We start from the raw sequence: 14,740 nt of genomic DNA on the forward strand, positions 1-14,740 counted from the left end.
TGTTTTATGCCTTACATCCCTCAGGTGTAGTATTCCCTCCGTTCAACACAAACACAGTCTGAAGAAACGGGCATTGTAACCCAAATATGTCTCTCATCCTGCGACAGGAAGAGCTTTTCCATAAAGGGATCTCCAGCGTCTTATTAGAGGAGAACATTATCCTTTCTTAGAACATGCTATCCAGTAAAGTGGCTACAATAAGCTCAATATTAGCATGCCGATTCAACTCCGTGTCTGGACACGCTGATACTGTTTCTGCAGCATGTAAACCTCAGCCTGCACACATGTTTTGGATGAGGGCCTCAGACTGGATTTGGCTGCTCTGATTGTCACTTGGTAAATATTTGCCTGCATGCCATGCTGGACTGCACAGTCTGGCAAAGGGAGAAAGAGAGAGGGAGGAAAACGATCAGAGGATCAGTTTTTGCTTGTAGCATTTGGAATATTTAGTATTTAACCAAAACATGGAACTAAATTTAGGGAAATAAATGATACAATTCTTTGTCCAATCTAAAATCTCCCCCCTTGAAATCAGGCAAGTTCTTGCGGATCCCACAGCAGCCAAGTGAATTTCATGGTTATTGCATTAGCCTGCGAATAGATTTCTGACTCATTTTGCACAGCAACAAATGAAGCTTGAGGAACCAGAGACTGAAAACAAATGTGGTTTTAAAGCAGTCCCAGTATTTAAGACCTTTTGGGTCTTTCTATTTGTTTTTTTTGTTCTTTCAGGCTTTGCAGAGCTGCAGACGGACATGACAGACCTGACCAAGGAGCTGAATCGCAGCCAGGGCATCCCCTTTTTGGAGTACAAACAGTTTGTCACACGCACGTTCTTCCCCAAGGTGAGAAACCCTATTTCTCTGCGCCGATCTGATCTCGACTGGCAGACTAACAATACCATTTTTCTCAATGGGGTTTTAATATATTTTCTTTCACATTTCCCACTGCTTGTAATATGCAGGATAAAAATTCACCTTGGAACTTTTAAACATACAGTAGACATCTAATGTAAAGCGTAGCACAGTGTGGGCACGCTGGAGGAGAGTTAATGTGTTTTCTATAGGTAAGCATTTTTCTGATGTATGATCCACCCTGAAGGTAGACTGTGGGTCTATCTGTGGGTGGGTGTTTTTCCACCAATACAGACAGACACAACTCAGCAGGCTTTGTCTTCCAACCACAGGCATGGTCTTTCAAGGAGACAGAACAATGACGGGCACTGAGACAGGGAAACTTTCCCCCTGATTTCTCAAAACACACTCTTCCCTCAGATCACACACCCGCGCAGTTTTGCAAGTATACAGGGTCTTGCGCAACGGCAGCCGTGTTGGTTTGTTGCAGTGGATACTGGACACTGTTTTCGGTTGTGAAGGAAGTGAGTGGGGAGTGTGTTGAAAAGCTGCATGGAGAGAAACATAAATTAAAGTGTTGCTGTTTCGGTAGCGTCTCTCTGTAGTTTTCTTAGACAGCAAATGGACAACTTGCAACCCTTCATGCTCTTGTTTTTTCACAAGAGCGTCTGGTTCTGTTAGATTACGCACACACACACAAAGCAGTTTTAAACACAGACTAAAACACAGTCAACACACAAGCCAAATGTAGCTGTCCTGACTTGACAGAATGAGTTGAAAGGCTGCCTCTTGGCTCTGGGTCAGTTTGTCTCTACAGCCATTAAGGCTCGTGATGATTCGTGTCATGGTGTCATGTTCCCTTTTCATGGTCAGTCAGGGCCTATTCAGGGCCTCAATAAGAAATTCTGCCCTTTGGTTCCAGTCTGCAAAGTCTCAAGGCCAGCTCTTTTTGTTTTCCCTGTCTATCTATTTTCCTGTGTTTATGACTAGAACTGACTTTGTATTACAGTTTCCTGTGTGTGTTTATGTCGGTTTCAGATGTGTTCGGATTATGAGAAGAGTCTGGTCCAGCCTGTCTACGAGAATGATGCTCTGGGCCCTCGAGCGCTGCCAGAGACCCACCCGCTACTGCAGGACTGGCAGGTGAGGGGTTAAGCCATTAGGATGTTTTCTTCTGCCAGAGTGCCTTGATTTAGGTTCTTTTTCACTTCCTTGCTTCCCAAATGGGTCACACTGAAGCTTATTAAGGTTCCACTGTGAGGTTGTTGTTGAGGAGTAAAGAAAAGCATACTGTGAATTTTTACCTTTGTGTGCTTGTTAGTATGTGTGTGTGGAACATGTTCGTATACTGTATGCTCTTGTGCATACACATGAATACTAATGCATGTCATTCATTGGTTTCCAGTGAGTGAGACACAAAAAAGGCTCAGCTTGCAATGCACTGCCCACCAAGTTGATGGCAGGTTGTTGACACACTTCCCACTGTCTCTTGGACAACCGAACAGTGTGCTTTTCATGGAAATCCATTTCTGCTTGTGTATGTGTGTGTGTGTGTCTGTATTGGAGGGGCGGGCGGTAGTGAGAGATTCAAAGGTAGTGAGAGAGAGAGCATGCACTTTCAAACACCTCCGTGCAAATGCGTGCTGGAAGTGAAAGGACGTGTACGTGTGTGTGTGCGCGCACGTTAGAAAGGGAGAAAGTAACGATTCCAGTGCTAGTTTTGGGTCGGCAGCCGGGGGAGTCTGTCTAACGGTGATGAAGTGCCTTGGATCCACATCGTCTTCCCAGGAAGTGTTTTCCAGGTCACAGCAAATAAATCTCACAGGCGGGCATTTATCTTAATGGACACCCCTGTTCTCCTTCTGTCAGGCTGCAAACCACACCATATGGCTGCAGTCCAGAGGGAAGACTTCATCACACTGCTGCTTAGTCGCACCCATAGATAGGCCATACTCATTAAGTCGACGCTGCACATTTAGAGACAATCACACGCAGTCAGGGACCGGAGCGGGAGATACAGATACTGTAGAGGAAACCAGAGAGGGAGGTGCCTGAAGAAGAAACAGAAGGAAGAGATGCGATAGAAAGATGAAGTGTTCACTAGATGGGTCACTCGAGACAAGAGGTGGTGAAATAGATTTGGGAGAGCACAGCAGGTGTGTAATGCAGTTTAGGTGAAGAGACCTAGAGAAATAATTGTTTCATTCCCTCGTCTGTCATCAGGCCACCAACACCACGAGGCCTAATGTAGAGGAGGGCATCACTCTGTTCTCCACTCTGCTCAATAACAAGCACTTCCTGATCACGTTCGTCCATGCCTTGGAACAGCAGAAGGACTTTGCTGTACGAGACAGGTAACTATTTCAAGTGATACATGTTTGGCAGTTAAAGGAGAAACAGAGAACACATCCATCCTGATTGAGTTAAGGCCAATAAATTGATAGAATTTAGAGATTTACAAGATTTAGTTTCACCATTTTACCATTACTGACAAGATGATGATGATGAAGATGTTGATTCAGCTCTGCGGCCATTTTTGAGGCTGTAGTCAGCAGTAGTGTTGTTGTATTTGACAGTCTTATTTTGCATGGAAATATTCCATTCATGCATATATGTAAATGAGGTGGACAAAATATCGGAAACACCTTTCAATACAACAGCAACACTCACAACCAAAGCAGTAGTTTCAACCAAAAGTAAAGTGAGGTTTTGTAAGCATGTTAATAATTATTTTACAGCTGTTGTATTGCACTGCATTGTGTATTTTTTCAGTGTTTACAACAGGAGATTCTTTACTCATCACGCTATCGCCTGTAGCTGCTGCGCACCGCACAACAACAGCTTAACTGTTCAGGAAAATGGTTGCTCCAGCCTTGTAAATACTTGGTCATCTCTCAGTGAAGCTGTTTTGGTCCCAGTGTCCTAAAACTAGCTATTCATTGTGGAGAATCAGAGAGAAATTCCAGAGGCAAGACCACATCCCTGGTACTGACTGATGTAGCCTCTTTCTCGTGGATTAAAGGGGCTTTGTTAGGGAAATCCCCAGCACTTCTGGACTTACTCACCCAGACACTCCCTGTATTAGATCAGGCCTTTATTTGACTCTGCAGTCTCAGGTGCTGTGGGGAGGAATACGCTTTGTTGTTGTCTCTGTAATGTTGTTATTTTTAAATCTCCACTGACCACACTCACACTGACAGGGCATGTTTGTAAGACCATGTTTTTGCTCATCTGTCTCCTCTGCTAATCTGTTTTCTCACCATCAAGATGCAGCCTGGCGTCCCTGCTCACCATTGCCCTCCATGGTAAACTTGAGTACTACACCAGTATCATGAAAGATCTGCTTGTGGACCTGATCGATGCTTCGGCTTCCAAGAATCCCAAACTGATGCTGCGTCGCACTGAGTCTGTTGTGGAGAAAATGCTGACCAACTGGATGTCCATTTGCATGTACAGCTACCTCAAGGTGATGATGGAAAAGAAGGAAGCTGACTAAAGTTATGAGATTGTTTTTCAGAAACTACTTATGATATCTCTTGGTTTGCTAATGTTTGACTCCACCACTCTTCCACATTCTTCAGGAAACAGTGGGTGAGCCTTTCTTTCTGCTGCTGTGTGCAATCAAGCAGCAGATCAACAAGGGCTCCATAGACGCCATCACAGGAAAGGCCCGCTACACCCTCAATGAGGAGTGGCTGCTCCGCGAGAATATTGAGGCCAAGCCACAGGTCTGATCTTTAACATCCTTAGTGTTGATTTTTAAAGCTCAGAGGGCCAGAAGATCTATGAATACAAAACTCATGCTGAAATTTAAAACTTTATGAGTCAAGCTGATATTTTCAAGTTTAAAATGTATTGATCTGTGTTTGTTTTCGCAGAACATCAACGTATCCTTCCAGGGCTGTGGCATGGACTCACTGTCTGTCAGGGTCATGAATACGGACACAATCTGCCAGGTGAAGGAAAAAATCATAGAAGCCTTTTATAAAAACCTGCCATTCTCCCAGTGGCCCCGAGCAGAGGATGTAGACCTGGGTAAGAGCACATTTTCTCTGATTATTTTCATCCTTTCCCCCCTCCCCAACCCCTCTGAGATATAGTAATCTCCTTTGCAAAAGGTCAGTTCCCCTCATGAAGCTCAACTAACCTGAGGCTGCAATATAATAAACGACAGAATACATTGAGGAGAGTGTACAGTAATAATCACAAAGAGTTATTGCTTTCAAAAGCTGTGGAGCCTGCAGAGCTGATTTGATTAATGGCCCAAGAATATTTCCACAGGTCGTGACACGGAGAGTTAGAGCACGGCTGCCCTATGTCTCACATATTCTTTTCCAAATTTAGGATGAAATTCTCTAATATCTCTTCTCCTCTCCTCTCTCCCACGTTTCTCTCTTTCAGAGTGGTTCGACTCTGGCAGCAATAGTAAGCTTCTGCAGGACCTGGATAACTCTTCAGTGATGGAGGATGGCCGAAAGAAACTCAACACAGTCTTCCATTATCAGGTAGGTGTGTGTGTGTTTGTGTGAGACCACTGTGGTGGGTGTTGTCCCACTGTACCTGTATATCCCTGATATTGTAACAGCAACAGCGGGGGTGTTGAAGGTGAGAACTCCATGTAAATGGTGTCACTGGCTATCCATGGGTGGGGGGATACTTTCCATACTCAGGGTAGCTGTACGTTGTAGGTGCATCCGTGTGTGTCTGTTGCTCTACCTCGTTTCTCTTTATGTACAGGTGATTTAATGCAGTATAGCTATAACAGAGCTTCTGCATTCACACTGTTGTTATGCAGATTCTGCATTTAGACATGCAATATGAATACAGTGTGCTTGTGTAATTATTGCAGTAGTTAGGTAAGATTTCATAAGAAATGATAATCAGTAAATATGTGATGTTTATCAACTGTGTTGATAAACATCAAATGTGGAAATGTTAATTGTGAATGATCACAACATGTTAATACTTCCAGACATTTTTAAGACATATGAAATATACTCTGCTTTGAATAACAACTTGGGACTGAAATTATTTGTCCATAAAAGGTTCTTTTATCTTTTATCTTGTCCAGAATCTATGAATATGCAAATATTGTTAATTTGAAGTTAGCTTGAAGTTTCCACATCACACACGTATAGGTTGCATACTGGACCATGACCGGCTCCAAACTAGTGATGTCACAAATCATGCTCGTACTATAGGTGCACAACTTCCCGCCTTCACCAGATTGATGTGAAAACAGCCTTCTAGTGTCAAACTCTGCACATCCATCAGTCCACACAGTGACACTCAAATATCCAAGTGAAGTAACAACAAGAAAAACATATTTTTTTGAATGGAAGAGGACTTTAATGACTTCATATGTTGCATTCATTGTTAAACACTAAGTTTTTGATAATGGTTTGATGGTATTTTAGATAATTAAGTAATGGATTTTATGTTATTTAAGAAGCAACTCTTTATGGCAGTAATTGCAAATTAATTGCGCAATAAATGATTAAAAATAATAACTAACATTATATGAGTCCTTTAAAAGTTGTATCTGATATTTACAATACTTGATTAATCATTAATTAATGCACACTGCAATAATTTATCATTGTGTACCACAGTTAACAAATAATCCCTTACATAACTAATAGATGTAGTTTAATAAACATTGCATTATAATAATATGCATACACACACATTCATTATTAGATATACATTAATTAAAGTACTCCACATGATTTACTTTTAATTACTCGACTCAATGATGCAATAAATTATACAACCATTAATTTCATATGCAATAAATATACCGTAAATATTTAGGAAATAGGAATATGTTATTTCTAATGCTCATTATGAAGTTTTATAGAAACAGAAACAAGTTTGTTTTTGCTTTTTACTTACTTACCTTAATGCTGTTATCCCATTAAGGGTGTCTTGGCGTGTATGTTTGCTTATGTCTACGTTCATTTGTGCGTAAGTAAACAGACATTCAGTGACCCTCGACCTTTGACCTGTTACCTGTACTTGTTAAGTGCTCTGTTTAGTTTTTGCTGAGCCATGGGGACAGAGCTGTGAAAGCAGTGAGCTGCAGCGTGTACTAACAGTCCGGGTTCACCGGCAAGGCTGTTCAATCCATTTCACTGCGGGTTGACTTTAATGAGCCCAGCCAGGCTCCCGCAGACTTGCCACCACTCTAGATGCACGCAAGACCAACACACACGCACACACACACACACACACACACAAACATACGCACCTCTCAACACCACACTCCCCTGGAGGGCATGCTTAATGACGCTGTTCTGGTGCACCCCCACTCACCTCTGACCCCGTGCCCTCTGTCCTCTCTCGTCTTTCCTCCATCCCTCCCCTCCTTCTTCTTCTCTCCCTTCCCAGATCCCAGAGGGGGCATCACTGGCCATGAGCATGAAAGACAAGAAAGAGAACACCCTGGGGAGAGGTACGTCACCTTCAAACACACCCACACCCCTGTCGCTTTGTCACACACACTTGGATAAATACATGCACTCACTCCGTCACAGGAAACAGCACATGCTTAGTAAATCACGGGAACACGATACGCTCATGTAAACACGCAAGAAACACACACACCCTCCTGTCCTCAAAAGACACAGCTGACATCTAAACACACTCGCACCTAATAAATCTCAACACATACTCTACCGCCTCTCGTAGAAGTTATGCTACTGCTTCATTCAGCGCTCTTTCTTCATATAATACACGTATTCCATTAACAAATGTCAGCTTGTGGGAAGAAATGCGGCATAAGTCGGCCCCCAACCCAGAATATAATGCCTGCTCTGCCTGTTGACAGACAAGTTTACATACAGTATTTAATGGGTTTGTCCATTCGTTGTCTGGGGTCTACCTTATATAATCAGTACCAGACCAGAGCTCAGTTCTGCTCAGTCTCTGTCCATCAAAGCCGCTCCTCTCATTCATACTTGGCCAAAAATAGGCTTATGGGGGCCAAACCTGGCTCAGGCTTCAAAGCATCAAGGGGGTGTTATGAGCCTGTAGTGCTCCCTGGCTAATATAAAACACTGTCCGGCCTGCCTGTGATCAGTGTTGAGGGTCTGGACTGAGGCCCGCTGGGTAGGAGCATCTCTGGCAGAGCTGAGTGTAATGAGAACACACTCACCAATACAGTTGTGTGTGTGTGTGTTTGTGTGTGAGTGTGTGTGTGGGTGCGTATCAGCACAAATGGCTATCTTTGTTTGTTTTTTTTTCTGTTGTGTGTGTACAATAATTTACTGTATTTGTTTGTCTTTGTGTCTGCACTCATGTTTGTGTTTGGATGTGCGACTACATGTATTCGTGTACGTGTTCATGCATGTGCATGAGTGTGTTTTGTTTATATCTATATATAAACCAGTAAGGTTTTTAATGCTCTTTCCCAGCGTTGGCCGAGCATTACCATCTCATTACGCCGGCTCCAGAACCAATCACAGACTCTGTGTGTCTGTCTCCCCTAATCTCTCTCTTTTCTTTCTCCTTTCACTCGTAATCTTTCTCTTTCATTCTCTCAGACAGCTCCCCTCCCCTTCCGGCCCACAGTCCACCTTAATCACTTTCTCCTCTCACATGTACTCTATCTCCCTTGCTCTCCTGTCAATCTCCTTCTTGTTTTTTCTCTCCTTCCTATCTGTCATACTCCTCTGTGCTCCCTCCTCCTGTCTCCTCTCATCCTCTCAGGTCTCCACCTTGCTGATTACACATTGTTTCACAGTGTATGTTTCTTTTTTTGTCTCTTTCTCTCTAGTCAAAGATCTGGATACCGAGAAGTATGTACACTTGGTGAGTTTCTCCTCATAGGTAATCAGAATGTTTCTATAAGTGGTCTCCGAGTTTATTACCAAAGCTTTTCCTGTGTGTGCCAGAGTTAGTCAGCACGGGGCAGGCCTGACGACAGAGAGAACGGGGGTGAATGGAGGTGAAAAGGAAAGCTGCTGAGAGGACATGACAGCACTAATGCCGCTTAAGCTCTTTTATAAACGTCAGCCAAGATATGGGCCCTTTGACTTTAGAATAATGAGTTCCTTGGAACACAATTTGCCGGGTGAATAGTTAGTTTTACAGACAGAGTTTTGTAGTCCTTTTTTTGACACAAGTAGGTGAATTTGAATTTAGACGTGTGTCAGCAAGTCAGATACATGATCCTGTACACAGCAACCAGAGACAATCTCGAGAATTTCCTAACTCCTGTCACTTCCCCAATTCTGCATGTTATTCACCGCTTCAAAATACCCTGATGTGGTTTCTGGATCATGTGTCTAATGCATGAAACAGAAAAATTCCCCTTTGCCAACTGAGACAGCAGAGACAGTAGAGCATTCATTTAGCTACTCATGAGGGGGTTTATTGCTTCAACCTGTGTGCAGCATGGTGACCTTTCACCTCTTGTGTTCCAGGTCCTACCTCATGACGAGCTGATGGAGACCAGGAAGTCGCACAGGCAGAGCCACCGAAAGAAGGTCCTACCTGAAATCTACCTGACACGCCTGCTGTCTACCAAGGTGAGCGGAAAGAAGAGACTGCTTCCGTTGTCAACGTCACAAACAGACACAGCTCGATATCTATGTCATCTTTCAATTTCATGCTTTTATGGCCTATATAAGCCTCTGGAGTCATCTAAAAATGTCCACATGCCATGAAACCATGTCTCTGTGTATGTAAGAGCTGCCTTTACGCTTTTCCTCCACAGGGAACTCTTCAGAAGTTCTTGGATGACCTCTTTCAGGCTATCCTCAGCATCCCTCCGGACCGCCCCCCTCTGGCTATCAAATACTTCTTTGACTTCCTGGAGGAGCAGGCTGACAAACGGGGCATCACGGACCCAGACACCCTGCACATCTGGAAAACCAACAGGTAGATGACTGAACTCTATGATTTAAGTCACTTTGCAGTGCAAGTACACGGCTGTAAAAGCTTATCTTCCCTTCCGTGTAGTTTACCTCTGCGTTTCTGGGTGAACATCCTGAAGAATCCTCAGTTTGTGTTTGACATCGATAAGACGGATCACATGGACGCCTGTCTGTCTGTCATCGCCCAGGCCTTCATAGATGCCTGCTCCATTTCTGACCTGCAGCTAGGAAAGGTGAGACTGTCTATCTATCTATCTATCTATCTATCTATCTATCTATCTATCTAGCACACACACACAAACACACATACCTCCAGAGCCCCCCTGTGAACCCTCATCCCTAAGCCTCTAGACTGTCAGCTCCATCTACCTCTCCTCATGTTATTTCAGCCCGGTCGACTGATCCAAGGTCATGAGCACCAGGGATCTCTTTTTGTGCTGTGCGTATGTGTGCGTGTGTGTGTGTGTGTGTGTGTGTGTGTGTGTGTGTTCAGGCATGCATATGTCTGTCTGTCTGTCTGTCTGTCTGTGTGTGTCTCTGTGTGTGTGCTTGCATGTCAATGTCCTCACTGCTCACAAATCCGTCTCATCCCTCAGACACCGTGACCCTGAGCATGCTCTGCTTCCTGTCTCTCTCTGACTGGCTTCCTCCCTGGAGGGAACCAAGGACTCATCAAATAATGCTCCTTTTTCACTGAGTAACAGTCTGATTTATATACTTCCAGTTCGGTTCCAAAGAGCCAATGCACTCATGGTAGCGATACTCACATTTACATGCAGGCAGATACATAAAAGCCCCAGCATAAAGTGCGTCTGCAGCTTCCTCATTAACATGTTGCATCTGGCTTCGCTTGTATTGTGGAGTCATGGGGTTCAAGGATGTGGCCATTTTTTCTCTTGTATGTCAAGGAGACTGGCATGACACACCTCTCCATTTTCCTCGAGTGTTTACAGTGGCTTATTTGTGCATGCGTATGAGTGTGTGTGATGGCCTCGGGACAGGGCAATGAAGGGTACGGGGTCTGGATTAGCAGGAGCGCAGCAGGGGTGAGAAAGAGAGGGGTAGGAAACTAAGCAACGCTCGCTGTTTCCACGGAAACCCTCTTATCTGGCGAGATGCAGACATGGCGGGCCACGGGGTCACAGGGGGGTTACCAGGCAGATGGGCGAACAGTAGGAAGTGACCTTGTGGACAGGAAGAGAGAGGGTTCCCTATCAGAAGGAGTGACTGTGACCATAGCGTTTTTGTCCCTCATCACCTTTAACACACACTCACACACACACGCAAACAAACACACATTAGGTGACACAAATAACTCATGACATATAGAAATATTAAGGTGCGCTGTAAGCACATTCACTGATGCTGAAAACTGAGGCTGCCCGTCTCTTTCTCCCTGTCCTACTTTCTCTCTTACACACACACACATACACACACACACACAAAGACCTACACACAGTTGCTCACAACAGTAGTCACCACTAAAACCTGAATATGCACACAACCTCTTAGCCCCGCTACTTTTCTTTCTGCTTGAATAAGCACCAGTGCGAGAGCTTGAAGTGACTGCGGAGACAGTGGCCGAGGTATGAAGGAGTATTGTTTAGACTGGAATGTTCCTTCTCCGGCTCTGACTTTTTGAGCCTCCTGTTGTGTCGAAAGGAAACCGTTCCCTCCCTCTATTGTCTAAGCTCAGGCTGGTTTAGATTTTAGATTTTAAATAATATCCAGTTTAAATGAACAGCTCCATATTAGGACATTAGCACCTCATTGCAGACTGCACAATAATGCACAAATCTCTTCATCAAACATGGTGGTCCGGTGCAAAATAATTAATTTTGCTTCGAAATCTACCCTCAGGATTTCAGTAAAGGTTGATGTTGTGCCATATATGGACCTTCGTGTGAAGCTGTTTTATAGTCACATGCTGCATACACACAACAGTGTATGCTGCATGTATGCTCACAACAAATCACAAAAGGCAGTCCATATAAAAATGTGGCGTTCATTTAGTCCGCATTCAACAACACTGATCTCATCCTCACTGTTCCACTGCCTATCAGAAATGTGACTCCCTTTACCTCCGCAGCCTCCTCTTGTATCAGGATTTAGCTGTAATTTTGAATGTTTCTTTTACTATGTGTCCAAGTTCATTAAATGTTGTGTGTCTCAGACTTTTTCCAGGAAGGTTTATGAGCTCAGGGGGTGTTAAAGCATGCTCAGATTTAAATGGTTAAAACATTTATGTGAATGTCCTGACTGAAATGTGTTATTTTATTTTATTTCAGGACTCCCCTACCAACAAGCTGCTGTATGCCAAGGAGATTCCTGAGTATAAGAAGAGAGTGCAGTGCTACTACCAGCAGATACAGGAAATGGCCCCTCTCAGCGAGCAGGAGATGAACGCTCACCTGGCTGAGGAGTCACGAGTGAGTAAAGCGTTCAGAAAGCCCTCCCTTGTCATCATCTGACTCCATAAAAGTCTGCAATTAGATGCACGTTTAGGTTTGGAATTTTAATCTAATACAACTCTCTGTTGTCTATCGTGTAGAAATACAGAAACGAATTCAACACCAACCTGGCCTTGACAGAAATCTACAAATATGCCAAGAGATACAGAAACCAGGTAAGAATCTCTTCGTGCTTTCATTTTTTGATTAGATATGTTATTCATGTTCAAACTGGCCCTTTCCAGCAGCTACAACGCTTCAGTCAACCCTGTGTGCTGTATTATATTTCACAGATGTGTATCAGAGCGTGACGTATCAGTGTAGGAGATCGTATGATTATCGTTGAGCGATGTGACACACTGTAAACAGCCTTACAATGTGTCACTCAACCAAACGTACTCAGATATCTGCATTAAATAGCTGTTTTCTTTAGTTTTCAAAAGAGAACCAATCATATGTGGACTATCTTCCCAGCTGCAGCCACTATATTCTACATGTCCAACCCTCCCTCTTCAGCCCACACATACCTTTCACTTCAAACAAATAACACAGTGTTTACCTTCTCCTCTTGCAACACTTTATCCACCACCCCTATCTGCTTAATGACAGTTTTAAGTTGTTGCTTCATATCCCACTTTTTCGCTTTGAACTAGCCGTCTTCATGCCCCTGCTTTATAAATAAAATTGACTTGACTTGACTTGACTTGCTGTCCTCCCCCATGTTTCCTAACTGCTGTGACTATTCTCAGGAGAGGCTTAGTCAGTGGTGACTGTGCCTTAATGGAGAGCACCCTCATGATAATACCATTTAGCTGCTTTCCTCTGATATTCTACTGTACTGACGTGGGCCAGGGGCTTAGATTTTGATTCACAGAGCTCTGTGAATGGCCTCTGATTGCCTATTCTCTCGCCCCAGCTCAGTTCGCTGTGCCTGGTAGCACACTGCCGCTAAGAGCCCATAAATCCCACTGACACGGTGACAACTATTGGGCATGAAAAACAGAGCAGATGTGGGTTTTGTAAATATGTGAAGAGCAAAAGGCTTTTGTGGTGTGGAGGCATGCGTGAAGGCAGGAGAAGAGGCTGAAGCACTTCACTTGTTCCTCTGCGCTCCCTTTCTCTCACTCAGCGTTCTGTGTCCAGGCAGGTGGCTGATTTCCTCCCTCTCCTTAGATGCATGAACGCTCAACAGCCGCTGAAAGTCATCTTTGTTGTGTTTTCTTTTCTATCTCCTTCGGTCAGGTGGTGAACGCGCTGGAGTCTAACCCCACCGCACGTCGCACTCAGCTGCACCACAAGTTCGAGCAGGTCATTGCCCTCGTGGAGGACAACATCTACGAGTGCTGCAGCGAAGCCTGAACCTGCCATCGTCTCGTCTACTAGCCATCTCTTTTTCTCCTGCTGCCAGCTGCCTTTCTCCTACCTACTTGGTTATGTGGGAATGTCGGCCACTGAGGAATTAGCCTTCATAAAAGTGTCATTATTATTCCCATTCTTCAAAGCAACAGACTGTAACAAGTGTGAAAAGTGGCAGAGCAAAGGACTCAAAAACTTGCCTTCCATGTTCCTCCTCTCATCTGGGAATATAATTGATTTTCCCAAATCTTTATCCATGATACGGACAGAATTCCAGTCTGGCTCAGCTACGCTTTAAAGGGAAAGTGTAGGAGCATGGAGATGAGGCTTACTCTGGATGTCTTTACAGTTACTGGGACCTAAAGCCCTGGTGGCAATCTTAACGCACTGAACCCTTTTCTTAAGGGAACGAGCCAATGATGCACTGTACTGTATTATAATGTCCATAGCAATATTTATAGATGTGTTATAATGCTTTCAAGTGGCCTGTTCATCAGGATGAGTAGAAAGGACCTTCGTGACAAACTCCTCCCATCTCCTAAAGCCTGCAACGTTCTCAGGTGTGACTGGTGAAGATGAGTGACTCATCCCCATTGGTGCTTTGAACAATACGTCCCAGTGTGCTTTGCAGGTTGATGATGGGTTGAGGAGGAGTGGAGGGAGGAGAGAGGAGTATAAATGACTGAAAATTTATGAAATCAAGTGTAATGTAGTTCACTGGGAAGAGCTGCATCAGTATAGAAGTGTTGATCAGTGTGCTTGTAAACGAATGAATATCATGTTGGAGTCTGACCAAACTACAAGAGGGAAATTTACATTTATGAAAAAAAAGTGAGCTCAATATAATCTGAAGACATGTGTCTGACATGACTGTATTTGTGATGCCAAATGACTTGTCAGAGTTTGTGAAATAAATTACAGTATTTAGGATTTTAATGTGTCTAATGATGACAACGTTCGTTGTACTAAGTGTCAGAGTGCTTCATTTCTAAATGCATTACAGCGTAGCGAATTTTAACAACATTTGAAAACCATTAAGATTTGGCCCGTCACCCACAAGCCCGCAAACTAGCATCTGGAACTTCTCATAATGCCTCGTAAATGTTCTCATGAAAAAGCGAGTAAGGGAAAAGCCAGGCAGACATTTAGCTTTGTTTTTTTTTTTTATTGCAGGACACAGAACAACTTCCACGAGATCCTA

The 14,740-nt window shown here is 43.8% G+C and overlaps 1 protein-coding gene across 1 annotated transcript in view; it reads left to right on the plus strand.

Moving 5' to 3' along the window:
- Positions 1-14,475, plus strand: part of plxnd1 (plexin D1) — a 61,298-nt gene extending 46,823 nt beyond the window's left edge. The window contains exons 22-36 of the mRNA XM_067592628.1: positions 733-845; positions 1,893-1,997; positions 3,078-3,208; positions 4,122-4,320; positions 4,436-4,582; positions 4,733-4,889; positions 5,256-5,359; positions 7,245-7,308; positions 8,632-8,666; positions 9,281-9,385; positions 9,574-9,737; positions 9,819-9,966; positions 12,022-12,162; positions 12,285-12,359; positions 13,426-14,475. Of these exons, the coding sequence (XP_067448729.1) occupies positions 733-845; positions 1,893-1,997; positions 3,078-3,208; positions 4,122-4,320; positions 4,436-4,582; positions 4,733-4,889; positions 5,256-5,359; positions 7,245-7,308; positions 8,632-8,666; positions 9,281-9,385; positions 9,574-9,737; positions 9,819-9,966; positions 12,022-12,162; positions 12,285-12,359; positions 13,426-13,542 (1,805 nt within the window). The 3' untranslated portion in view covers positions 13,543-14,475. The remainder of the gene's footprint in view (positions 1-732; positions 846-1,892; positions 1,998-3,077; positions 3,209-4,121; positions 4,321-4,435; positions 4,583-4,732; positions 4,890-5,255; positions 5,360-7,244; positions 7,309-8,631; positions 8,667-9,280; positions 9,386-9,573; positions 9,738-9,818; positions 9,967-12,021; positions 12,163-12,284; positions 12,360-13,425) is intronic.
- The last annotated feature ends 265 nt before the right edge of the window (positions 14,476-14,740 follow it).

This window comes from Thunnus thynnus, chromosome 6 (genome assembly GCF_963924715.1).
Source record: "Thunnus thynnus chromosome 6, fThuThy2.1, whole genome shotgun sequence".
NCBI classification, from domain to species: Eukaryota; Metazoa; Chordata; class Actinopteri; order Scombriformes; family Scombridae; genus Thunnus; species Thunnus thynnus.